Raw genomic sequence first — 27,822 nt, forward strand, 5'->3', positions numbered from 1 at the left:
CCCCCACAACCGGTTAGCCCCGACACGGCGCTCAGGTGGGGGGGGGTGTCGATCAGAGTTGCCCTGTCACGGCATAGTTTCGTTTTCTGAGCTTTGCTACCAGCCCACCACGACTGCGGCTACTGGATGTGCGTCTGTGAACTAAGCCCAACTGTGCGCCGGTTCGGAGGCTAATTGGCGCGTCACTGGTCTTTTAACACGAGAGCGTTAAGGGACTTTTGAAGCGGCACAGCTGGCATCAGCGCTGTCATCATCATCGTCACCAGTCTACGGCTGCCCAGCTGCCGTGGCTTCATCACATCGCTCTTCCAACTAGCCTTCAGCAGCTGCTCATTGCTGCTCCATCAACACGTAGAGCCAGCAACCCCCCCACCTCCCCGTGTGCGGCTGCTGATAAGCGGTGGCGGCCTGATAACGCTATCGCGTTCTGCTTTTAAAGGCAAAGCCTAAGAGTCTTCAAGTTTTTTTTTTTTCTTTTAGAAGGCATTTCGCCGTTCCGGCAAGAATGTGTGTTCCCCTCACGTCCGTCCGCGTGGTCCTGTGCATCGATAATATGCACTCATTACGAGCTGCTCGTTGTGTGGTGAAGCCTCCATACATGGACACCGCCGCATGTGAGGAGGCTCCACTGCTACTACTTGCACGTGTGAAGGAGGCTGCAGAAAGCCTTACCACTTTGGAGCAGTTCTGCTTCGATATTACCGACAATGGGCATGCACTACAGAACAACGGAATGACGAAAAACCATCACTGCCACGCAGTTTTTCACTTAAAAGCAGACGACCACTGACTCTTTTTCATCAATTAAATTTACTGGAGTGCAAAACAGTTTCAGGAAGTTTTTTTTGTAGTCGTTCAACTTTCCGACCTTCAGATGAGTCGGACTTTTTTCCTGGTGGTTTTGTACTCTATCGTGAAACCAGCGTATAATTGATAACTTTTTCGACCACACTTGAGCAAACCAACTTATCACTGCCTTTCATCCATATTTTATGTTGTGCTAAAGCATTTAGCTACATTTGCATAGAGAAATAGATCCAAAATACCATTTGCATGCATAGATATCGATACAGCAAATTGCATTCAGTCTGGGATCATATTAAGGTGCACTTCTGTTAATTCAAACTTACTAATAATTCAAACAAAAATTTCTGGTCCCTTGAAGTTTCAATCAACTAGAGTCTACTGTATTGAGAAAACTGAAAAATCGGATTGTTATAATCAATTATCATTATATCTGGACCTGCAAAAATAAAACAACCATGCATTCCCCCATGCATGTAGCCACTGCCACTCTTGTCGACTGGCTGTCGCTTTGTTGGGGAAGGGATTTTGGCTCTATCTTCTGCTGCCCTCTGCGGGGATCACCGCTTAGGGCCAGGGGTAGGGGTGAGGGCGGGGGTCCCATGAACAGCACAGCACACAGGCCAAGCAGGGAAGTCTTATATGGAGAAGGCTAGGGCGCTCTTGTTGAGGGCGCACAGTGTCTTGGTGCTCTGCCAAGTTCGCCGAGTCAAAAGATACACACCATGATGCTATCGTGCACAGCATCTTGGCATGCTGCCATGGTCTGTGCTGCAGACAGTGTGAAAGGAAGGAATGTGCTAGGAAATGCTAGAGCTTAAAAAAATTAATTCTCAACGACAGAAGTGGGGGGGGAGGAGGAGGTCCGATATAACATCTTGCATTTAGTCTGCATCACTTTTACCCAGTTTACAAAAGCAGAAATGGGCGGAAACTATATGTTTGTGTGAGAAAACCTTGCTTCAAAATTTTTTTTATCAAACTTTCAGACATTTTGCTGGTAAACACCTCCCGGGCTGACAGAATCCTATTGTTGTAGCTGTTATTTGGCCGGTAATTTTATAGTTATATATAGTTTATTTTTACATAGGGGCAATGAGAGAATTGATAAATCTAAAGACTTGATCATTACAAGCAATATATAGTTATACCTGGCATTGTTATAAGTGGATTACACTGTACACTGTTGCACCGTGAAAGAGGCAATGAAAACCCTTACCATAATGGAGTAGCTCTGTCTACAGGCACTCCCAACCATGCAAATGTGGTAAAGCATTTGACGGCCACTGCAAACAATCACTCTACTATATAGTTTTTGTCTCAGGTGCAGATAATCACTGCCTAGTTTCTCCACCAATAAATTAATTATGATGCAAATGACTTCTGGCAGCATTCTGGGGTTGGGGGTGATCATTCAATAATTCAATCTTCGGATAATTTGGACATTTTTTTCCACTCTTTTGAGGTCCAAATTAACGAGCTCTTACTGAAAAATTAGATTTCTGAGGCTTAACATTAAGCATTGCTGGTTGCTGGCTGAAATGGAGCTGCAAGTGGCTAGTGCAATCCAGGTGTGACCAGCCCCTACTCCCCCTGGCTTGACACATTGTGAAGCCACTGCACACAGTGCAAATAGGAAACTTGGATACCCTCCTGTGAAACTTTAATGGCCAGCTGCCATGCTCAAAAGCGGGCCTGCAGCAATGGGAGGTTATACAAGCCACGACACAAAAGGTGAAAGCAGTACACCAGTGCAGTTTGTGACTGGGCAGCAAAAGAGAAAAGTGTGTGTGAAGCCAGTGAAGAGTGCGTCAAGGCTAGCAAAGAAGATGGCGCCTACCGGTAGTTGATGTTTCGCTTGGTGACCAGTGCCCAGCGGTCGATGGCACGCCGCATGCGCACCAACACGTGCTCGCGGGTGACAGCCTGGATGGCGGCTCGGTCCCAGCAGGCCGCCCCATCAGAAAGGATGTGGGCCAGGATGCCAGCCGCATTGTAGCTCACCTCAATGCCGTCGCTCTCACTGTCCAGCAGCTCACTGCAACATTCATTGACACACACGTCAGCCAGCAGAAAGGCAGCATCATCCCGTTTGCATGGCCAGCACAAAATGAGACAGTACTGCTTGAGGATCAAAATTTTTCAAGGACAAAAAAGGCACATTGCAAAGAACTGAACAAAGCTTCAAAAGAGCAGTACTCCAAGAACTTTGAACAAAAATTAAGACTTCTGAATCTGAGACTGACATTTGACACAGGGTGCCCCACACCTTATCAAGTATCACAATTACTGTTACGCTTTACTTCAAAAGTGAACTTTGGTAATGCATGTCTGGCACCTCTGCACTGTCATAACCAGCAACAAGAGATGTGTAACGATAATCTTTCTCTTTGACATACTAGGCAAACAAGTGAATGCATGTGAAAACACTACAGAGAAATTGATACAACTTGAACAACTTGCTGCACAACTAGGGCCCTTAGCTTCCAATGGTTCCATGATGCTGCGAAAAATCAGATTTAAGCATTTTTCACAGAATAATGTGCTATCACTCACCTTTTCATTTTCTGGTACTATTGTTGTTAAAGACATCAATATAGGAATGACAGAACGATGCAAAAAGAACCAATTTACCTTATTGGCACGAATATAGTAATGCGAGAAGAGAGTTTGAAACCTCTGGAGAATTAAAAAATATATGTATTATTGTGTTTATAACGTAATCTCAAATTGCTCACGCCAGCCATAGCAGAGGGGATCCTCCCACCACGAAAAAAACTCAGATGGCATGCTAGAATCAGAAGCAAACCCTTGAATATGTTAATGCACACAGCCTCTCACACAGCAGCAGCTTTGTCCCAGCCCTGGCCCCACTACATGGTGTTTCAAGCTTTGCCCTGCTTTGCTTTGTCCCAGCCCTGGCCCCACTACATGGTGTTCAGAGCTTTGCCCTGCTTTGCTTTACCTACTCCACTGAACTCTTTCTGAGCCTTCTCTTTCTTAGTGATTGGCAGTGCCATTCTTTCCACATCCATAGCCAGTCTCCTTGGCACTTGCTTGCCGCGCGCTTCGCCCCAACGTCAGCGAAAAGCTGGCTTTCCCTACTGACTCGTCAGCCTGGTGGCGAAGGTCGCTTTAGCTACTTTGAAGACCTCAGCAGAAAAAAAAACAACAATCCACGCTTTATTCATACCATGGTCCCAAATATAACACTGGGTGCAATCTGCAGCATAACTTGTGGTCTCTCATGGAATGTTGCAGATTCTTCACTCTCAGTTCGCAGAATTTAAAAATTTCCACTGCAGAAAGTTAAGGCCTTTACTCTTTCTCTACCATGGAAAAAAAAGGCCATTTCTTGTGGGTTTACGTAAAAATATTTTTCGTCGATTAACTCTTAGGGTTGAAATTTATTGCAATGCATAAAAATGAAGCCAATTAAATAAACTTTTTAAGTATATGTGCTTCATTATATGTTTCATGCCTTATTATCAAATTTTGTTCGCAAAATTGAGGTTTCAAGATAGAATTTCAATGCTTGCAAAAGTGTGCTTGTATCCAAAAATAAAATAAGTTTAAGAAACTTTGGAATACATCAAATGTCTGCTATCCAATAGCAAATATTTCTGAAAAGATCAAAGTTAAGGCTCATACAGTTTTCAGCTAGAAAACAATTACTTTAAGCCCTATAGTTGGGCCCCCCATTGGCCAAACCATTCGGGAGAACCGTTCACAGCATAGGCAGTACCAAATCTTGCCCAAATGAGGTGGGAACCTTACAAATGAAACAAAACAGCAGTAATGTCAATACCTTTTTCAAAATGACTGCTGAGTCAGGCAAAGCAGGCCCAAATAAGAAACTAACCAAGGCGCCGCCACCGATGTTCTGGGGCTGTACCTCGGGTTTGCTTTGCCACCTGAACTAAAGCTGGATGAGGCAGCCATTCTCAGTGTCTACGCTCTGCTGTTTCTATAAATGATTCAAAAATTACCATCACACGGTAATTAGACAAACCAAAGTGAAAATTAAACTGCAGGTTTGTAGCTTAAAGTCAGACTGCACAATGTGCTCAAGAATGGGACGGAATCGTTTGCAATTGGCATTTGCATGCATCATTGGCAGGCTAATGATGGTCAATGTGTGGTAGGGAAAGAGCTAACAATAACTTACCACCTTCAACTTGAAAAAAGCACACGAACACTCTAAACTGCAATTACTATGTCTCAAGGTTGAACCACCCAAGCTGCATGTGCAACGGCAGGCCACGACCAACAATGCATGTTCAAGATGGAATACACGATTTTGAATGCCCGCACCCGATTCCACGTTTTTGCATTTGCACCCAAAGTAAAAACACTGATTTTGCACAGGCAGGGCACAAAATAAAGAAGGCAAAAGCAAGCAACGTAAACGTTGTAAGGATGTCGTCTAGTTGGTTTGCTTCACAATGAACAACCACGCTGTTTAAACATACACAAAAAAGGCTACAGGTACAAAACACAGAAGAGACAAAGCATGAATTAGCACTTGATTTGGAAAAAGCAAAGCAAAGGTACAGAAAAGGCAGTGGCTACAAATATACACACAAAACCAGAAGCAGAAAATAAAATTGCCACACACACCTGAACACCAGCAGGTACTCGTCCCGCATGAGACGCGGCCTGAGCTCGCGCACCTCCGCCACGTTGCCCTGCGGCACGGGAAGGGTCTCACAGTTAAACGCCTGTGGGGGTCGCACCTCTTGCCAAATCCAACACACCACACTACCCTCCCCATGGCAGGCCCTGCCTTCAAGGATCCTACCGGCACAATCGCGCTTGCACTGCATTCATGCAAAGCTTGCCCAGTGATTTGCTGAGGTGACGATTTGGCTGGCATGGCAAGCAGCGCTTTCTGCATGCCATCCATTGCTACCACACCACACACAGCACCCAGGGGCAACATTAACATGCTCACTCGACTAAACTGGTCACCGCACTCAGCTAGTACGATGATTTCCACATGGGGCTCATGGGCAGCGAATGCCTGTGCAGTAATTACAGAACATCTGGAATCAGCTGCCATGCCTGATCAGCCCCACTGCATCTTGAATTACCTTAACCCTGTAATAGCCAGGCATAAAAAAATGTCTGATGAAAGTAAATAACTTCCAGGATTCCATCACGAATGGGCCCTTCTCTGCATAAATATGTGTGTATGTAAGGCTCTCTATGGTGTAAAGCAGCTGTGGTGCATGAGCGCTCAGGCTATCATTCACCAAACACAGGGTTGGAAAGATCTCATTGTCGTGCTGATGTACTAGTTTTCAATGTGTTACAATTTGTTGCTAACGTTGCCTTCTTTTAAAAACCAAACAACTCCTCATAAGTTTACTATTGCAAATAAAAAGAATTATATTTATTAAGGAAAAAATGATCACAGCATATAAATAAATTCAGCCAAGTATGATGTTTTCCGTATTTCTAAAGATGAAAAAAACTGGGTAAATACGCAGGTGCATACAGCAAATCATGACAAAAATTAAAAACTGCACCATCACTTGCTTGCGCAGCATTAAGATCAATGAAATTTAAGGCTGTTTTGAAGTTACGGCTATCTTTTGCAAGAATTTCTCTTTCGGGACGATTCCTGCATCTCTGGCACCTGACACTTTGACCTTGCTTTGACGAGTATGCTTGGAGAGGGCATTTCTGCAGGCACGTTTGCAGTTCATGCAAATCTGTGAGCAGAAACGAAAATTGTTCCCATTTTTACACTGTGGATCACAGGCGACAAGCTCGGCATTGCAGGGTTAAACTCACTGGCCCATTGATCTCAAAGCACTCACAGCTTGTGGCCCTTCTAGCCAAGGCTACAAGTGGCATGAAGCAATAAAGAAAAGCAACACCTAGCATCACAACTTTTCCAGGCATACAGTCTTACAGTGTCTAACACACACAGCCCTAGATTTCGGTCATGCCACATGAGTCTACTGTTACTTGCATCACTAGCAAGCCTCTTTCACAGGACATTTCTTTGACTGCCTTCAAATACACGGAGCTACTAATACACAAAAAACAAGCTTTGGCAAGCTTTGTCAAACTTGTGAGGCAAAGTGCAGTCCACACCATGAGGCAAAGGAGTGCTTGGATGTGAGTGCACGTTGGATGTGACAGGTGCACGACTGCATCATGTACCCAGTACTCCCATACCTTGCCGCTTGCAAAAACACTCATGGCAGTGCACATCACTCACCAGCAGTCCCATCATGTTCCGCAGCAGCTCCGGCTTGTCAGTGAAACTCTGCAGTAGGAAATGTCACGACAGGGTAGACAGTGTCACTAAGCTATTTTTCTCGAGACGTGTCTGTAAATGACAGTAACAGCAGTTCCTGCAGTGCGAAGATAAACAATCCTAGAAGGAAACAATGGCCAGCACTGTGCCTATGGCTCAAGCCAGCTCAAGTTTCACAAGCTCAGCCATCGACAAGACAGCCGCCACAGTGAAAACTGCCATCTTTCTCAATTCTCAGTACAGTGATGCGATTGCCCAATTCACTTTGGAGCATGTCTCTGAGCAGCCAAATGTGTATTTTGCAGCAGTAAGATGGGTATTTGGAACAGGCATATACCTGAGTGTGTGTATTCCTGCATGCATACAGTTGAACCTCTTTATAACAGACGCATTCTGGGGAGCAGTTTTCGTCTCTAATATCAGAGGTCTCTTAAAAGCAAAGCTCTGTGTTCTCATTATTTGCCGATCTGCCCCTACTTTGATGATTTCACTCAGTAACTTAGACTCTCACAAAAGAAGGCTATAAGCATGCTGAATTAATTCATTAGGTGCAAAAGTAGCCATTTAATTTCATCTGCTTGACATATAGTGTTCCTGAGAACAGTTCATGCTGCCCACTGCACTGCACCGCAGCATGCTGGCAGGCTTTTCTGCACAGATTCACTGCAGAAAAGTGCATTCAGCCCGCGGTAGCTTAAAGTCACAAAAATGGTGAAGTGTTTTGATGAATGAAGTACCGAAACTTATGGTGTACTTATTATTGACCATGAACTGTAAAAATTTAAGCCTTCTTTTTAGCGTTGCCCCACAGAGCGCTCAGTTATGCAAACCAGGATCCAAACTGCAATAAAAGGAGCAGAGTACAGCAGCAAGGCAGTAAACCAAAAACGACCACTAGAAAAGGAGCATGCCTGCTATGGGCGTGCAATCGCATTGACAAGGAAAAGGGCTTGGAGGACCAAGTCTTCCCACGTCCCTCTTTAGGTTTGACCCATTTCCTTGGGAAATGAATTTGCCCTGCATCCTGCTGCGAGTTCACCTAGGTGTCCAGCAGTGAAGGCGACGCACATCGTCTATAAGTGTGGCACCGAAATCACACATGAGCCGCGGCAACGGTTGCGCATTGCAGCGCGCTAGTGGAAGCTTGCTTGTTGGCTGCTGTGTGACTTGCAGGCCACCCGAACCGCTGGCTGACAGCCCTTTTATAGACACAAGCAGCATGAGCAGGAAAGCCCACTGCACACCCCCATCATTCTCGGCATGGATGTGCACTCTCTAAGAAGAAATTTTAAAATGGCACCACTAAAAGTTAAAGAACTTCTATATTTCACCTATATTCGGCCAATATTGGAGTATGCTTGTGTTGTTTGGCACCCCCCTACTTTAAATTTAACAGACATGCTTGAGCGTATTCAGAACTTTGCCGCTCGGTTTGTCTCAAGTAATTATGATTTTAACAGCAGTGTTACTAACATTAAACTAACGCTGGGATGGGAGCTGTTACGAAAACGCCGTACCAACTCCCGGTTAGAAATGCTGTACAGAATCTTTCACCGAAAAATAAAAATAGATAAAGAAAATTATTTGCTTCCACCGCATTTCAGGTCAAACAGACTTGACCATGGGTGGAAGATTAGAGAAATTAAATGCAAAACTAACACTTATCAAAACGCATTTTTCCCATCTAGCATTCATGACTGGAATCGCCTGCCCCATGAAATTGTTGAGTGCCGTTCCGAGTCTATGTTCCGCGCGTTACTGTCGGATGTATGAGTGCGCAGTTGGCTTTCTTTTGGCTTTTTTAATCACGCGATCTCCGTTCTTGTTGGTCCAGCATAATTTGGTCAGTTGGCTTTTTTTTCGTCATGTATTTTTGTTGTTTCATATTTCATTCATTTTGTACTTGCGGTGTCATGCCTTGTTGTATTGCTTTTTTTTTTCTTCCTCTTTTTTTTCTGGCCTATTCTTCTGTTATGTATCCTCATCCCCCCTGCAATAATGCCTTCGGGCGCTGCAGGTATTTCCAATAAATAAATAAATTTGTACCTCTACCAGTAGGGTAAGAAGCCCTTCTACACAGCACTCGCAATTAAGGTGCCCCTCGTCGATGCTTCGTAGATAGCTTGACTGCTCTGTAATAATTGCGGTTGTAATAAATACCGCATGAGTGATTGCGTTTTGCGGTCTCCCTAAAGGACGAATGCAGCTGCGGTTTAAGAGCGATGGTGCTGCATCCACGGAGTTGGAGCGATCTCCAACAAGTAAAGTTAAAATGACTATTATAAGCAAAGATCTTCATCAAAATTCAAAACTAACTTGTCCTTTATCACCGAATGTCCTTTATACCTCACGTTTGTTACAAAAGAGGCCCACTTAAATGGGAGAGATAAGGCGGCCAACCCAGTGTACGGAAAATGTCGCTTATTCTCGACTATCTGTTACATCCGTGCCTCTTATAACGAGGTTCAACTGTATATGCATACACCAAGTGTTTCAGCGAAGCCCACCGCTAATTTTTTAAAAATTGGCTTTTTGAGGTAAAAAGATGGCTTTTGCAGCATAGTAATACTAGTTGTGGCGGACGTCAGAAAACAGGTGAGTCATGTAAAGTGGTTAGACTGCTAACTAAACTCTAATAGAATTAACTCTAACTATATTACAGTTAGGCACCTAGCTGCAATTGAAGATATGGTAGCAGACCATCAGTACAGAAAAAGCTCTTCATTTGACTCTCGTTAGATTGAAAATCTAGATAATTCGAACTGCCGGCTTGGTCCAGGCCAAAGCCTATGTAAGTCTATGGCTTCGGCACACACTAATTCAGATGCTACAAGTCTCACACCGGTTAATTTGATAGGACTGTCCGAGAAGGCCACGTCTAGGCATGTCCGGCGTGGCAAGAGATAGTCAAAATAGCCTTATTCTAAACCTGAGTTCTAAGTTTCAGAGTCACCCTCACACCTCTGATGTGCACGTGACAGCAGTTGTTAAAACGGATAGCCCGGTCTCGGAGAACAGTCCAACTGCTTAGTTTCGGTCTCAGTTTTCTGAGCTTCATGACAGGCCGCAGCGACGGTGCTAGACCAGACAGTAGCAGCCAGCCAACCTAACCAAGCTGAGCTAGTGTTTTCTTTGCCATTTTTTTTTCTCGCGCCACTTTGTCGTCATTTCCTTCACTTGCATATGCGTGGTTCCATTCTTCTAGTGCGCTGACACTGTGCACTCATCACGTGCCATTCACTTTCCGTGCAGTGAAGTCTCCTGACACGTGACGGTGTCGCTTTTAATAGGTGTGACACGGTAATAAGAGTTTTTAAGTAATATTAAGAAACCCTATGTGACACGGTAGTGGTGGAGCTCCAGCACACTGCCTAGAGAAGGATGTGGGAGGCCCTTACGATTATGTAGCAGTTTTGCTTCAATGCTCCTGACAGTGTGCACGTAATAAAGCATTAATGGAAATGTGAAAAACAGTCCATTGCTGCACAGTTCTCATTTTAAAATCAGGCAACCATTGCCCAGTCTTTCACCAAACATATTTACCATAATGCAAACAGTTCTTGACACTTTTTTCGGGGTCATTCAATAATCAGAACTTTCGTATAATTTGAATATTTTTTCTTAGAATTTCAGTTCTTAGAATTCTGACAATGTGATTACCCTCGAAGCTGTAGCTCAACAAATTTTGGCCACCTGCGGGCAATTGGAAAACCACACAGCTGTGGAGTGCGCACAGCAAAAGCCGCCAGTACACGTCACGTGACCTCTGTCATGCCTGGGCTGGAGCAGCAAGCAGTGGCAGGCACTGCAACACGGGTGGGCACATGGCACATACACCAAAGAGAGACTCTGGTAATGGTGAGAGAGTCTCTGTGTGCGCCTCTCCAATGACGCATAAAATGGTCAACATTTGTTGCACAGCACCGAAGGTAGTCCTGCCTGCACTGATTACAATCTCTAAACAGAATTGGCATACTGTGCACATAAATTTCAGATCCTCGGACACACTAAGCTGACAGTGTGGAGGCAGATCACTTAGGTTTGAAATAAGGACAAACACTGGCTGCTGCACGCACGCTAACAGTGAAAGCTTACCCGCAGACACTCCAGAAAGAGTGTCATTCCTCCACCATCCAGGAACCTTTCACAGTTGACTGGCGTCTCATCTGCAAGCAGAGTGGCACTGTCATGACTGGGTCATAAGGCACAGAATGGCCTAAAGCATGCCCATCCAATTTCCTCCCCCAATGCCAATGAGGCACGCACAAGACAGGTGGGATGTCAACAGCAGGCTGCAAAACAAGCCCTGGGAGACAGCCACTCAAGCGCCTCCCCCTGCTCCCTCCCACTGGCTCATTTCCACCTGGATTTCCAACACTGTCCACCGCACTACCTGTCCACCAACTGAGACTCCCAAAAGGGGATAAAGCCCAGCACAGTCATCTAGCTCCAATATTGCATTCCTTTGCAGAATAGTGTGTTACACATTTTGAAAAGCAACTATCCTACCAGGGATCAGTCAAAAGTCAAACGACTAAATAAAATTATGATATAGGAGCTGCAGGTGATAAAATGAAGCTCCTGGCTTTTCTTCCCACACGTTAGAATGCAATGCAGTAAAGCCATACGTGCAGCCTAGAAAGCGGCATGCTTGGTACACTGCACGTATGTAGGAGGCCAGAACCCACAAACATGCAGTCGGTGGAACAAAAGAGGAACTTGCTTGAGATGCTGCATGCAACTGCGCTACGCAATGATATCTCGAAGAAGTGCATGCCAGAGAAGTGCCAGCTGACAAACCGGCTATTGTTGATCAGTCATCGTACCATTAGGGTAAGTGCCTGTAAACTTATTAACAGCCTTCAACCTAATCTAACCAAAAGAAAACAAACTTATCAGTCAGATGAAAAGGTGAGAAGGCTATCAGTGAGCATGACAAATAGCATGTGCTTCTGGAAGCAGTGGCCCCAAAGGCTGGCTTTTTAATGTGGTCTCTGACCCTTCATGGTACATTCCAGCCTCCCCCTTGACTTCACTGACCTAGAATTTGTCGCTTAACCACACAGCTAAGGCATCTCAAAGACAGTTCTTTACAGTAGACCCCCGTTCAGACGAACTCGGTTAGGACAAATTCTCAGCTAAGATGAACAATGTGAGAACCTTTGGTTTGTTCCCCATAGGATTCAATTTTTTAAATAACCCCTTAAGACGAACTGTTTTGAGTGTCCAAGACTGAACTTTCGCGGCAGCCAAGAACCAGTACTCATGAAGAAAAAGAAATTGACAGTATGGTTACCACTGGTTACCTTGAGACTCAGGGATAGCTGTTAAGGTGCTTATGCTTTACGATATGTTTATGTTATGGTAAAAAATATGAGTGATCTCATATCTGTACAGTACCAGGGTGCTCTTTTTAGTTTTCCATACATAGTAGTTTTTTTGTCTAGGTCTGCTCTCCAGCCCGATACTCTAGAAGCGCAGCGGCACCAATGATCCTCTCCTCAAGAGATGCATTTCACAGCAGCTGTCACAGATGGACAGTGTTACATACATTCCTCTGCTCTTGCCGTGCCCTTCCTCCACCTTTCATGGTAACCACGTTAAAGATGATTACCATGGTACGCCTTCCTACTCTCGCCATAACCTCCTCTCCCCATACCCTCCTTCCACAGCAACCGTCCTCCTTCTAGGGAACTACCCTTTGCGCCTGCTCACGCTCTCGTGATCTCCTCTTTCCATGGTAACCACTTTCCAGACAGTTACCATTGTAACCATCCTCTGGTTACACCTTCCTACACTCTCGCCATAAAGCCTCCTTCCATGGTAACTATCCGCGTCCTTTCTGGGTGACTACCCTCTCGGTGGTTTCCGTGGCAACTGCCGTCCAGTCGCACCTCCTTACGCTCTCGCTGTACCCTCCTTCCAGAGTAACCATCCTCCGGTTACGCATTTCTCCGCTTATGTGATATCTTCCTGCTTGCACGGTAACCACCTTCAGGGTGGTTCACGTGGCAAAGCACCCACCGGTTGCGCCAACAACAGACGACACCCTACTACTATGCAAAAACCAAGGAACGGATGCTTAACAGCTGTCACTGTGAAATAATGAAATGCTTCCCCATTAGAAAGCACACCTCCACAAGGTATCTTCCATGCATCTTAGTACTAAAGTGTGGGAAAGCTGCATTGCAGGGGTGCGCATTCTTGCGGAAGCTTTTTTGCCAGTGCGAAAAACCCTTTGCACTTGCCTACACACAGCTCAGCAATCTGACATGACAGACCTTGGCATTGCATGCGCCTCACATGACGCACGTTGCCTCTGGCAAACTAAAAAGTACATTGATACAGAGTGCGCCCCACCACCGACTTGCAGGTTAAACAGTCGGGAGCCGAATTTTCAACCAACGCAGCGTCGCAACACGTATTATAGTGCTGCAGAGATGGCCAGATACGGGCACCGTCTGCACATTGCCTGTGGCGAACACAAAGGCACGGAACATGCTCGCAGAGTTATTAACAGCCACACTGCAGAAGGAGTGAGACGAGAGAAAAGCGTGGATACCCAGCTAAGCACCTTCGGAGTGCCCAGAGCTGGCAGGAAAGCAAAAACCAGAAAAAGAACACAGATAGTGGTTGTTGTAGAAAACTGAAACAAAACGAGATGGTGAAACAAGAAAACTGAACCAGTACCGTTTTTAAGTGGGGAGGCTACCCTTGAACACCAACTTTTTTGTTTCCTGATATATCTGAATGAAATTTTTAGGGTAGGCTCACAGCATAACCATTTGAAGAACTACCAAGTTTCATGGTTCTCAAGTTACAGGAGTATATCAATGTGGTTCACATAGGTCGCTTATTCCAGGCCTGGAGAATTTGAAAATAGTGTTGGCACTGTGAAATTCATTGTGGTCATTCCTGGATAGGTGCCCCAGAGCAAGACAGAGCCCTTTTTCTAAATTTCCTTGCTGGAAAAGTTTAGCACAGCACTGAATTTAGTGTTGCCAATTAGACCATTAGGCAAATTTTAATTGCTTATGACAAATTTCAGACACAATAACTTGAAAAAGCGGGCTTGTCTTGCCCTCAGAAATTTATTCAGGTACGGAATAAAAAAAAAACCCATGGAAATCCGATAAGCAGTTCCCGAGCAGCAGCCAGAATGAGCAGCCACGCCAGGGAAAAAATACATTCTGAGAAAACAGCCCTCAAAGGTTGCGAGAACACCAGCTTTCTTGTTTCTTGAGATATCTGAATGAAATATTTAGAGTAGGCTCAGAACACAAACATTTGAAGAAATACCAAGTTTCATGAAGCTGTGCACACTGGTTCTAAAGTTACGGGAGTATATCAAAATGGTTCACATAGGTCCCTTATTCCAGGCCTGGAGAATTTGAAAACAGCGCTGTCACTGTGAAATTCATTATGGTTATTGCTAGATAGGTACTGCAGGGCAAGACAAGGCCCTTTTGGTGAAATTCCTTGCTGAAAAATTTTAGCACAGCACTGAATTTAGTGTCACTAATTAGACCTTCATTAGGTAAATTTTAATTGCTTATGACAAATTTCAGATACAATAACTTGAAAAAGTAGGCTTGTCTTGCCCTCAGAAATTTATTCAGGTACGAAATAAAAAAAAAACATGGAAATTCGATAAGTGGTTCCCGAAATGCAGTCAGAATGAGCAGCCACACCAGGAAAAAAGTCATTTCTAAACATGGCCCTCGAGAAAGTTCCAAACCTATTCCTAGGTCTAAAATGACCCTGCAGAATAGCTGGTAGTGTCCTTGGGCACTTTTTTCCTTTGCCGCTTCTCATTCTTCACCCGATTCCTTTTCTCGGCCTTGTCCATGCGTAGGGCATATTTTTCTGCAGCTCGCTGGATGGCTAGGTGGCCAGGTGTGAGCCCCACTGACACAGATTTTTTTGGTGGCCCTTTGACAACCAGCATTATATCTCAGCACTGCTTCATGCAGTGCTGTCTGCACAGCAATCAAAGACGCGTGCTGCTCCTTTGGCATCAGGGACCATAGGACAGAGTGGAAAGACTCGGGACGCATTTTGCGTCTTTGCACCCAGGCAGCGTTGCAGAAGAGAAGCCTGCGAGAGGCGCTGGTAAACAGGCAGCATAGCCTCAGCGACGTAGCCTGGAAGGCTGTACTTGTGCTTTGGCTGTGGTGAATCACTTGCCTCGGCAACCTTATGACGGCACAACGAGTTGGCACCCTCTGGGCAGAAGTCATGGCGAGGCTCCTCTTCAGTTGATGTGACATGGTAGTACGATGCCATCACTGCACGCTGCATTGCAGCCACATCGTTGGAGTTGTTTCTCAGGGCCCAGCCATAATAGTATGTCAGTTTATCAATGAGAGCCTTTGTCAGCCTGCCCTTCCCTCCCAGTGACTTTTCACTTTTTTGCACAAGGTTCCGCAGTGCCGTGCCCATCCTCTTTTGGACATGGTTGAGGCACTCTTCTTTAACAATGGGGACTAGTCCGTAGACGTTCTCTTCCACAAGGGCTGAGAAGGTGGCGCTGTCTCCATCAGAAACAAGCGTTGTGTAACGCAGGTTGTGCTTTGAGACTGAACGGTTGAAAAGAATCAAAGCTGCTTCTACTTCCACCCTCCCGGATTTAGCATCAGTGTTTTTCTGGAAAACATGATGCTCATGCCAGCTTGAGTAATCTGCATCTCCAGGTTGTGGTCCTACTTGACAACCAAGGCACTGGTTAGACAGAACCACAGCATCCATGATGAGGCCTGTATGGTACTCAATCACCGCCCCAACTCCAATGTGGGATGTGTGGCCACGCTTATGCCAAGTTCCATCATATGCTACAGTGATGTCTCTGCAAAAGCTTGGGTCCATCTCCTTGTAGACCTCCTTCACTGCAGCAGCTGATTCGGCATAGAACTTGTCCATGCACTGGATCTCTCTGTCCCTGAATGTCTTCTTCAGGTGCTTCTGGAATGTGCTATGATGAAGCCCTCTGTGAGATACATTGATCGTTGCCCAGAAGTCGTTGAGAGCTGTCTGGCCCTTGCCAATCTGCTTCATTGTCATAACGGCTCGTATGTTCACTTCAAAGGCCATTGCTTCATTCTGGCGTTGGGAGTTCCACGAGCTTGCAACCATCCCACAATGTGGGCACATCAGTTCAAGCTTTGTTGCCAGTCCAAGCTGGGTGCCTTCTTGAACGGTCAACCCGGACGCAAGGCAATGCTTGCACAAGGTGCTAGAGAGCAGGTCGCATAGGGTATCCATTTGCACAAGGCAAAATTTTGCACCTTCACTTGTAGCGGGGGCAGATCTGGGATCGGGCGTCATCGCTTCAAACTTCCGTTGTGTCGCTGGCATGGCGTCAAGTCTTTCTTGAACAACAGCATGTTGTGCATCCGCCGCCTCGAACTCCTCGCGCGTCAGGAAATGCGTTTCCAAGTGAATGGCGCGCGACGCGTTGTCACGCTTCGGGGTAGATTCCAGACCGGAGCTGGAGGCCGCAATCGCCGAGGTTGAAGAGTTCGGTACACAAGGCATGCCCGAAGCAACGCTTTCTTGCACCGAAGCTGCTGGTACGTCGCTGAAAGCGGCGACGCAATCACTGTCTGGTAGCGATGTAGCAGAAGCTGGCTGGAAGCATCGACACAGTGGCTGTTGGTGGCACGCTTCGCCGCACGAACCAACTTCATAGCACGCTTCCGCGCACCGAACGCGTGTAGCGTCTTTCGCTTTGTTGGACGCATCGTGACTGACCGCGCAACAGTCTGCAGGAAATTGTTCGGACGGCACGGCGAGATATCGTAAAGACGGTGACAACAGCGAACACAAACCTGCAAAACATGAAGAGAGCACACAAACCACAAAGACCGCCAACAACGAGAAAAGGAAAGAGCCATGGCGGCCAGTGCAGACGATGCGCCGGCCGCCACCGAAAGGGGACCGCCTCGTCAGCGCGTGCAGCAGCCAATAGCGGCCGCGTGATCCCCCGTGTTCTTGAGGAGCGCGCCCTTCGCCCAATCGCAACCTCGCATTTCAAACGCGGGAAGCTCGAAAGGCGCTTTGAGGGCCCCAATCACAAGCGAGCCACGCTTCCACCATGCTGCCGCCGCGGTCGTCGTCGGAGGCAAAAAAAAGAGCAAGAATTCACGAACAAAACAAGACCAAGATGGCGGCGCTCGGTTCGCTGGCTGAGAAACGGCATGCGCTCGAAGTTGGGGTATTTTCGGCGCTTTCTCGCAGCTCAGCGGCTGCCGCGGCTTGTTCGATATTTAATTTGAAGTACTTTCACGATGAATTAGGCATTGATATTTGCAGAACAGGTATTTTATGACACAAACTGTCAGAATATTCACTTTTCCAAAAATCGACTTTTTCGTGATTTTTCGGTTTTCAAGGGCCGCGTCCCCCCTTAAGGAGAATAATGTGAGCTTGTTTCGTGCTATCACTCTTCAGCTCACTTCCTCCACAGTGCAATAAAAGTTCTATTTAAAATTATCCTCTCTTGAAAAGCCACTTTACTGATTCTTTCCATGTAACATACGTTTGGACATACTTAGCATGCTCACTTATCTTTTTGGGGGGCAAAGTGCAAACATGAATTTCTGATAAGATGAACAAATTTTCATATTAGAGTAGAAAGACAGGCTAATTGGTCTTGGTAATTCAAATGCATTTTTTCAGCGTAACATTAGACAGGACCTAATGTCTGCCTAATTTTTATCTGAAAAAATACATTCAAACTTTCATGGTTCCTTCAAGTTTGGCTTAAAGGGAACCTACTTATTAACCTCTTAGCAAGCAATAGTGCCTGCTATCTGCTATGAAGAAAACAGCCGTTCCAAGAACAAGAAAAGTCTACCAGTGACATTCCACATGGTGCTCCATGCAGTCTCCATGACCTCGTCCGACGTGAGAGTTCTCAGCCGGCCATCAATCAGCTGAAGCATTATCTGCAAGCAACAATCAGACCAAACATTTTTCTTATCACATCACTCAGGGATTGTGTTTACTGCGACATGAGACAGCACCAATTTCATTCTCATTAGGGCACCATCGCACAGAAGCCAGGACAAGAGTGCACATTTGCGAGTGCCCTCACTTGAGCTGAAGTCTCCAGTGAAATCCTGTCAATGGCAGACTGGTGCTGCTACACCTCATGACACTCCAATATTTCGCTACTGAGAGAGCCAACCTACCCTGAAATTTAATAAGAGGTCTTTGAGGTAAGCCGAGAGAGAAAAGTGGCTCTTTATCTGTACCGGCAGAACGTCAGAACATAAAGCTTGGCTCTACAACTGCAGACTCAGCGCATGACCAGCGGGCCTTAGCGGGAGTGGGCCACTGTGGAGCAAGTTCTCTTTTTCATGGATGCTCTTGAACAAAGTTTTTTTTCACCTCCTCCTTTCCAACTGTCCCACACTGAAACCAATGCAAAGTCTAGATTCGCTTGTGCCTCTAGGAGGTGATTCTGACTGTTCTGGTGGTGGTGCGACAGGAGACATTAAGCCAGATAAACTGTACACGGGGTAAGTGTGGATATGTGCACTACGGCATCCTCAGATTTCTTGTGGCGATTTGTAGCTCCAGCATGCTTGGCAACAGTGTTGATGCCACAGAAATTTGCTACACTCGCTTGTGCAACGTCAAAGCCACAAAGGTACTGAATAGCGGTAAACATTTTGCTCGCTGCCTCGTCATGTTTTGCCACATTTATTCCTTGCACAATATAAACAGCTTATCAAATTCCCATCAAGCAGCACCCAATTTTTAACAGCAATTTATGCAGTCGTGATGGTAATAGCAGCACCCAATAATTACCTAAACTAGGCAACAGCCTCTGCTACAGCTTAGTTGAAATGTTTCGTGAGACCTGTCATGTTGTAACTAAGCCGTGGCCTTGTTTAGCCAGTAATTTTTTTCTCTCCTTTCCACTTCTCTCTCCACAAGAGTCTCCTCCATTTTCCCCTTTCTTTTCTGGTTTCTTTTCTGTCCTCTCTCTCTCTTGGTTTAGCTTTTGGTTTGGCTTGCTTTGGCTTGGTGCTGATCTGCTTGGGCACCAAGCCAAGGCAACCCAAGCCAAGAAAGAACAACTACAACAAGCTTCAGTGCAACGATGACTCAAGGTGGGCATGGCTCTCACCGCAAAAGGTTGTCAAATGTCTTGCTCCATCAATTATATTCGCAGCTCAAGTGGTTCCGGTGGACTGCATGCACTCTGTAACCATGCTAGCTTGCCCTCAAGTAAGTTCAAGGCAAAAGAAAAAGCTATACGCAAAGCCACAAACAAGAAAAAAAAACGAATTACAATTCTGTGAAGAAAACGTGCACCTACAGTGAAGAGAAATTCACTAGCATGAGGACCCAAGTTCGTCATCAGTGTCGTGCTTTAAGTGTTAGCACTTTGTTTGGAGCCTGCTGTCACAACATGCACATGCAACTGTGCAAGCAGATTCTTTGGGAAAGACAAACAAGCCAGTACTCTGATAGTACCACAGCTAGCTTCCTTGCAAGGAGGCTGATATATACCTCCCATAAATACGTCCATTGTTTTCCTGTTTTAGACACCTTGGGATTTAAAGTCAGCAATAATGCACCATCTGCAGAAAAAGACACATTACAAATCTTAAGCACAAAAGGCTGTTGCTAGAGCAATTAGGGAAAACCAAGTAGGAAATTCGAGCCCAAGTTCATCATTGGCTATAGTTTGCCAACATGCCACGGTGTTGGGTGCTTCAGCTTGCCTCCCATTAACATGCTGCCCAAACTACCGCCAGTTAGTTGCCTCAATAACATTAGCCCATGCTGGTTCTGACAAACAAAATGGCTGACAGTCCACTGCACTATCCTTGACAGCATTTCAAGCCCCCTTTACAGAGCACCATCTGAGTGAAGGAGTACCGTGATGGCTCCCTTGTCGCCAACAAGGCGTTTCTGGCACCCATCCACCTGGCACGCCAGCGAGTTGAGCAGGTAGATGCCGATGCGCTGCACAAACTCGTCCTGCTCGTCCTGGGACACAATGTACAGCAGCATGTCCACCAGCCGCTCGTAGTCGAAGAGCTGCACAAGACACACACCATGGATCAGGATGGGCCTCTCAACTCCACACCACAGAGGAAGTAGCACAAGCAGAGCACATAATGCTCTGTGTGTGTGTGCACCTTGTCCTGTGGCATCTTCACTCTGCTCTATGTGTTCTCCTGGCATGATGTTTTGCTTCCATGCTCTTTCTGCTCACAGCACAGAGGCTGACCTGTGGCTCTGCCAGTTAACTCAGCCGGCAAAGATTTCCTGCCAAATTGTGTCTGCTCAAATAGATGCCATACTTCTCATAATGCCACAAGTCTGCTATGCTAAGGTATAGTATTTGGGGCAAGTCATTCAAAGCTGCATGTGGGCTATGAGAATCCATTGTGAAGAGCTCCAAATTAATTTCAACTGCTATGGTTTTTGACATGCACCGACACTCCACAGTACATGGGTGTTGCCAGCAGTTTGTCCCCACTGAAATGCAACCACTGCAGCTGAGATTTGATCCTGTGACCCTATGCTCAGCAGCAGAATGCCTTTTGGCATCTTCGATAAAGTTGCGCCAGAGTTGCTCTAAAACCAGTGCAGTGCACAGGGGCTGACGGTAATGTAGCCCTATGTGCACAGGTGCCATTTATGACCCATCTTGGCGAAACGTAAAGGTTAGGGCCTCATTACAATTAGTACTTAGTACCAGCAAGTAACAAACTAACAGCAATATAAGTAACAGCAATATTAATTTTTTAGTTGTGGAGAGCCAGTTTCCCCCTTCATTTCGACACGGCCCATCTTCACCATCGTGCGTCAGGACAGCACCGGCTGGGCGAGGAGGGAAGTCTCCTTCAAGAGAGAAGCGGAAACAGCGACGGGAGCGCCACCTCGTAGGTTACGCGGAATTCTGCGGAACCAGAGAGGGTCTCTTCGGGATTCGGCCCGCATTGTATGTGGTTGCAGCCGCACGCTCTCGTCACCTTCTGCGGCAGGCGTACGGAGATCCGTCGTCCGCTTGTCCCCCCATATTTCCTCAATGGCAAGCTCTTGGGATGAAGGACGACAGTCAGTTTGGTTCGTGGAATTCCCGCCCGGATTTGGAACAGCGTTAGGCCTGACCCGAATTCGGTGTTGCTAGCAAGGCTAAGATGCTTTCTTGACAGCGAGATGAGCAGAATAGCAGCATGAGAGAATTGCCGTGCATGCTACGCTTTTGATGAGCATTTCATTGGTTACACCTCTTTGAACGTACGAGGTCCGCACATGGAGAGCGAGACCGAGCTGTCCACGGAGAACAGCTAGCCAGAAGAGAGTGAATGTGGAAGACTGAAGGGTGGCCCGATTTTTCTTGTATTCTCTGTTCTGTCTCTTTGGCTCTGGGAGCCGGGTGCCATAATCAGCTGATTTGCATTGCAGCCGTGATTGCAGGAAAAGCACCGGGGCGCTCTGACACTGCAGGAAGCGGTGGGCGTCGTTTTGCTCTGAAGTTGCTGGTATGGGAGCGAGCGTGTAAGGTCACCTTGGAAGAAACCTATCTCCTCATGGGGGTGTGTTCTAGCTATTGTCCTTGGCCCTTTGTTGGCACCGGCAAGTGTCAGAGCAAGCAGGCCTAAGGCTCTTCGGGAGCTCCCTGTCGCTTTTGGGAGGACATAGTCGTACCATGGCACAAGCACGTGCAAACGGAACCGAACGCGGCATTTGCATGTGCAGCCTTAATGTTTGCACTGCAGTGCATTTAACGTGTTCAGAAGTTAGGGCCAATGGTTGCTTCCATCATAGCCAGTGCTTAAAGTCTGGCTCCATCCATGGGGTCTCTAGCGATTTGAGCACCAGTGGAGAGGTAGAGAGAGAAAGTGGCTGGCGGCCTTTTTTACACATGGTTTTAGAAAGAGGAAAAATCATTTTTAAAGGTAGTTGTTTGCTGAATTTATGTCAGAGATCTTGAACAAACAATCACCATGCTCTATCATTGCACTTATTGTTGTTGTGCAGCCTTAAAGCTGAGCGCACAGCTCTGGACTTGTGGTGTCAGGGTACAGGTTTCCCTTTTTCATCCGCCCCTTGTGTAGTGCTCCCCACTTTTAATGTTTCTCCGTCTTGGGTTTTATAAAACATGTTAATGGTTTTTGCTTTTTTAAAAACCACAGCGGAATTTTCAAAATGATAGAGAAGAAATGCTCCAACCACCATAGAGAAGAACCATAAAAAATGGTTTTTTGCTTCAGGTTCATGCAGTCTACATTCTAGTACGCGGGAGATCTAGATCAGTTTTCAATATTGGTGGGAGGCCTAAGACCCTCTGAGACCCCCCGTCTTTACGCACTGATCATAGCGTGCTGTGTTTGTAAGCAGCGGCTCAGTGCTGTGAGAGTCCCTTGCGACCATCTAAGGGCCTTCATTGCTTGGTTGGCCGCGCATCTTTGGAGGTGCTTCTCCATCGCCTATTTTTATGAACGCTTCAGTGCTGGAATCGACTGACGTTCTCTTTGTAGAAGCATGGTTTTTAACACCTGTAAGTAATAAGCCCACTTTGTGCCAGACTTGCCCTAAAAAATTATGAATAGAGGCCAGAAAATGCCATTTTGATATTTTCGGTGTTAAGGCATCATGTCCGCAGCACTTTTTCTTCGTCTATGACAATGAAAATTGGTGTGCTGTTTCTACATTAACCTTTTCACACATTCCGAAAGGTAAATTTAATCACTGACGATCATTTGAAAAGAGAGCAAGCAAAAATGAAAGCTATTTACTCGTCCCACACAAAAATGTCGCGATATCCATCTTTACTTGTTTTTTTTCACAAGCACATTTCACTGTAGCTGCTAGAGATCACACCACAAACTTGACACAGAGAGTCAAAAAGCTAAGGACATGGAATTCAAAGGTGCAAATTTGCCTTGTATACGAAAATACGAGCACGCCTACGTCGCATCCACGTATGTGGACAAAGCGCCTGAAGGGGATAAAACCGATGCACCAACGACCACCGAGAGCCACTGCGGTGCAGGCACTATACACTCGAGAAACAGGATGCAGCACCATGTCACTGCATCATACCACGATGAGCTTGGCGACTGGCTATGAGCACTTCAGCGAAGTAAGTGAACGGGTGCCAGTGCTCCTGTCAATAAAATATGCACGGCGTGCACAGAAATGGGGGCCAACATACGTCACAGCAAACTACAACTGCAGTAACCATTGCCTATTTTCAGCCACAGGGGTCAACAGAAAAAAAAAATTTGAGGGGACACTTAAACTCCACCTTAAGAATATGACGCGATAGCATTAATGGGTCCCTGCAGCGGCCTGGGGTCCTCTTTGCGTATCACTTTGCATGCATGGTCATTCTCTACTTAACATTCATAGAATGCAGGAAGTCCTCATACCACTCCTGGCACAGTAGTGCAGCGGTTAGGCAATGCGCCACTACCCCAGCAGGTGGCTGTTTCAAAAACAGCCACCGGTGGGGCATGTGAGACCCAGGTTGCTCTCCCAGAGCAACATCTCAGGACCAATCATTAATTTAACTGCCACCTGCCATGGTAGGCAGTTTGCCCACAATCCAGTGAGCAGGTTGCCACTTGCCACAGTGGGCAGGTTATGATGACGTCACAAGGTCACATGACACAGGTGGCAGGTGGGCCACATGCTTTTTCGCTCACAACACCGATAATGCCAACACCGGATTTTCTGCAGCACGGAAGCCTTAACACTATTGCGTTAAAAAGCTGCTGAGCGAGCCCCTGCAACTAACTTCACAGAGCGCGGGTCATGCCATGTGTCTCATGGCATAGTTGGCGGAGGAATGTGACAAGCTCTTGGTCAGTTCAAGAAAAACAACGCAGCTGGCCCTTATCACGCGAGCTCAAGAGGTTGCCCCCGACTGGAGGCCACCCTGGACTCACCCAAGCCCCAGCTAATCCCTTCCTTTTTGTGGCAATACATTTGTAACCACCACCACCTCATGGCATAGTTTCGTTTTGGGACCTTCAGTTTTAAATGCCGTTTGGATTCACCATGGGGCTGCAATGCAGCCAACACACAGACATGCGAGGACTAGGCCTCATCAAGAACGCCGTGTTTTGGGTGGCAATCCACAGCTGGCGCTTTGTCTTCAGAAGTCATGAGAGAGCGTGGAAGGGTTGATCCCGCTCGTGTTGTGGGCAAAGCTGCCATTCCTGTGACCATTTTGCGAGCCACCTTGTCACGTCCTGCCAGCAGAGTGCCCCTCCTGTAGCAACCTCGCCCTTTTCTCCAGCAGCAAAAAACTGCCACTTTACAATGCTTCATGCAGCATTCAGCACATGACAACAGCAGCCTTGAATGCTTCATGACAGCCACCTTCTTTCTGATGTAAGCATTAAGTCACACCATCATATAAGACTTTTCTCACTGCACTCAATTTGTTATTCAAATAACTTCACCTAAATTTTAATGATTCTAACAATGAGTAAAATAAAATTTGTGTCCGCTGCGGTGGCTCAGGGGTTATGGCGCTCGGCTACTGACCCGAAAGACGCGGATTTGATCCCAGCCGCAGCAGTCAAATTTCGATGGAGGCGAATTTTTACAGGCTTGTGTACTGTGCAATTTCAGTGCAGGTTAAAGAAGCCCATGAGGTCGAAATTTCTGAAGCCCTTCACTATGGCGTCCCCCATAGCCTGAGGCGCTTTGAGACGCTAAACCCCCATAAAACCATAAAAATTTATGTGCAATAAGCCCGCCTCCTTTTATCACTGTTTTTTTACAAAAGGGAGTGTCTTTAATTAATATTACATGCACTGATATTGAGAACTATTCAATTTATTCAATCTGATATGTAACTAACTTTTATTATTCGTATTAGCTTTGCAACCAAAAATATGATATTGACACACCCCTGTTTTATTCTGCAAAATAAGAACTTCAGTACAACTTCCTTGAATAACGTAATTGTGATCAGCATAAAGAAGTCTAATATGACAGTTTGACTTAATGTGTACATAAGAAAGGAATTCATTGAATGCTGTCAGGAATCACTGGAAGGTAGCCAGATACCTCCTTACCGGTGGAGTGACATCACAGGTTGGTATCAGTTTGTATCGTTGCATTCTGCCAGCACAGCGATTTGGTGGCAAAATACAACAAGACAGCTCATGAAACGGACAAAGAGCGATAGCTGGGGCTATAACGCGGGTGGGAGCATTACTTTCTTGTGATGTGTGAAGTCAAATGGAATGCCACATAAAGTGCAGGTTTCTCTATAAAACTTAGCTCGCTTAGCACACATGCATTGGTTTTGCCGCACAGCAAACCCCATGATATGCTCAAGTATTGTTGTAAACCGAAAGAGTGAAAAAAACTACACAGAGGCAGCATGTGTGTGCATGTGTCTAAGATGCAGTTGCGAGAGAAAAGCCGCCAAGGCTTTTGTTCCAGTCTTCCACATCATTATTGTCCCCTCCGGCTTAAAATAAGCTGTTTCTAGGTTTTAATGGACAAAAACTGACGTATTAAAGCAGTCACCACGAAGCAATACCCAACTGCCGCAGCTTCACCCGTTCAGCTATACTCGCCAAGCCTTATCTTTGTATGTGCCCTGTCTTTTATCGCAGTGATCAAAACCAATATCAGCACTGGCACCAGGCATCCCATTCTTTGCTGGCAAGTTCATATCCCATGGTGCCACGGTACACTGACATGCTGCACTACTGCATGTCATTTTGTGATGCACAAGTGCGCCGCAAGTGCAACACGACGGCTAATCTGCAACGCATAGCATTATGTGCGCTTCTGACATAAGCTGACAGGCGATTCTACAAAAAAAAAAAGAAGTTAACTGATGTGGCAAGAGCGAGGTGCTGCAAGTAGTGAGCACCATTTGGATATGTTCAAGCTAGGGTTCAACAGAATACTGCCTGGCGAGGGGTGAACATTGCGGAAATAATAAAAGTTTTTACTACCTGAAAACATGCACTTGCGCAAATTCCTTTTTTGTTGACGTGCTAACGCGATTTACAGATTTCCAAGAGACTGCAGGTGCCCATCAATATAGTGGCTATCCAGCCCTCTCGATCAAGCCATTCACCCCCTTGTTGGACAAAAAGTGAGCTATATTAAGGACGCTCGGCACTTTGTAGAAAATCAGAAGGATGTGTCCATTGTGACGACACATCATGGTTTCATCTGACATGAAATGAATGTTGATGTGCACCCAAATCGATTCTGTTGCTCAGTGTAGCAAAGTTCTTAGTGCAGGCATGGTACTGCCTTCAAGGATGCCATTCGAAGTGGAAGCATCCATTTCTGTGGTCTGTGCTAACCTTTGCTATTACCTATTCAAGAACTATACATCACCGTGACGTGAGCCTTTCCTTCAACACCTGAATTTCATTCAACCTACAGTGCATATCACATGGATGAAATTGATGGAAAAATCCCATTTCTAAAATGTCGTCCAGAAAAAAAAAAAAACACTGCACCCTCACAGTACCGGAAACCGACGTACACTGGAAAGTACTTCGACTTTTAGTTGGCGCATCCTGTTGGACACAAGCGTTCGGTTGCCAAGTCACTCTACTCGTGCCTTCACCTCGTGCTCGAGCCTCAAAAGTGCCACTACAAAAGCAAGACCTAAAAAAAAAATGGGTGCCCTGGGCAGTTACTGAAAAGCCAGGTGTGCTACACTAATGCTTCAAGGCCTGCCCATGAAAGTCAAAACAGGAATAACAACAGAACATGTATACTGTATGCTTTAAGGGTGAGCAAGACACCTGCACAAATTTTCAAAGATTATGACGTACAGATTGCCCATGTGCCTGCCAGAAAGTGAGAAGACAACAGCTGCTCCAAATGAGAGGCCCTCTGGAATGCTCAACATTCCTGGCAGGGCACATAAGATTCCTTGTCCCAACTGTGGTGCTCCCTGTAGATAGTCATGCCCACTTATAAAGAGCCTGACGGTAGGCACGGAAGTGTGTAGAAAGTGGACTCCCATATCACAGTCAAAAATATAGTCACATGAAAAGTGATCCTTTATACTTTAAAAAGTCCGCTATAAACAGACAGAGCAGGCCCTATCACGGCACTTTCCCAGCTCCTTAGCATGGTCATGCAATCCATGCTGAGGCCATTGTGACCGACAAGCTGCTAATTATGGTTGGTTTATGGTTTATGAGGGTTTAACGTCCCAAAGCGACTCAGGCTATGAGAGACGCCGTAGTGGAGGGCTTCGGAAATTTCAACCACCTGGGGTTCTTTAACGTGCACTGACATCGCACAGTACACGGGCCTCTAGAATTTCGCCTCCATCGAAATTCAACCGCCGTGGCCGGCATCGAACCCGCGTCTTTCGGGCCAGCAGCCGAGCGCCATAACCACTCAGTCACCGCGGCGGCCTAGGTTCTGGTAGCTTCGACGGAACAAGTAGCCATACAGTGGCTCTCGCACAGCTGCCGCATTCCATGCCTGACCACCGAAATTAATGGTAGAATGATTAATGACAGAAATTAATGGTAGGTCGGTGTCCTTGTCTTCAATCCTGGATAAAGTTGAAAGGATGCAACAATGAAGCTAACGTAGAGCACATCACGCACGACACGTGGCAGCAGGCCAAGTGGTAGCAGTGCAGGTGTTGGAGGGTCAATTAGGCTAGGCCAGCAAGGCAGACCAAGTTGGTGGTATTGAAACTGTTCAAATTGATGCCATTTGGTTGATCAACCGTGTGCTGTAGTTTCACCTTCAAAGCTTGC

General features: G+C 46.2%; 1 protein-coding gene and 1 pseudogene across 4 annotated transcripts in view; both read right to left on the reverse strand.

Annotated features, from left to right (window-relative positions):
- LOC144116192 (protein zer-1 homolog) overlaps positions 1-27,822 on the reverse strand; it is a 145,494-nt gene that overhangs the window by 39,158 nt on the left and 78,514 nt on the right. For all 4 annotated transcript variants that reach the window (XM_077650919.1, XM_077650917.1, XM_077650920.1 and 1 more), the window contains 6 exons: positions 19,970-20,131; positions 17,931-18,021; positions 11,171-11,241; positions 7,037-7,084; positions 5,425-5,492; positions 2,645-2,842 (listed from right to left, as the gene is read on the reverse strand). In XM_077650919.1, the coding sequence (XP_077507045.1) occupies positions 2,645-2,842; positions 5,425-5,492; positions 7,037-7,084; positions 11,171-11,241; positions 17,931-18,021; positions 19,970-20,131 (638 nt within the window). The remainder of the gene's footprint in view (positions 1-2,644; positions 2,843-5,424; positions 5,493-7,036; positions 7,085-11,170; positions 11,242-17,930; positions 18,022-19,969; positions 20,132-27,822) is intronic.
- On the reverse strand, positions 14,697-16,753 carry LOC144116194 (uncharacterized; annotated as a pseudogene).

The sequence above is a fragment of the Amblyomma americanum genome, chromosome 1, assembly GCF_052857255.1.
Source record: "Amblyomma americanum isolate KBUSLIRL-KWMA chromosome 1, ASM5285725v1, whole genome shotgun sequence".
Taxonomy (NCBI): Eukaryota; Metazoa; Arthropoda; class Arachnida; order Ixodida; family Ixodidae; genus Amblyomma; species Amblyomma americanum.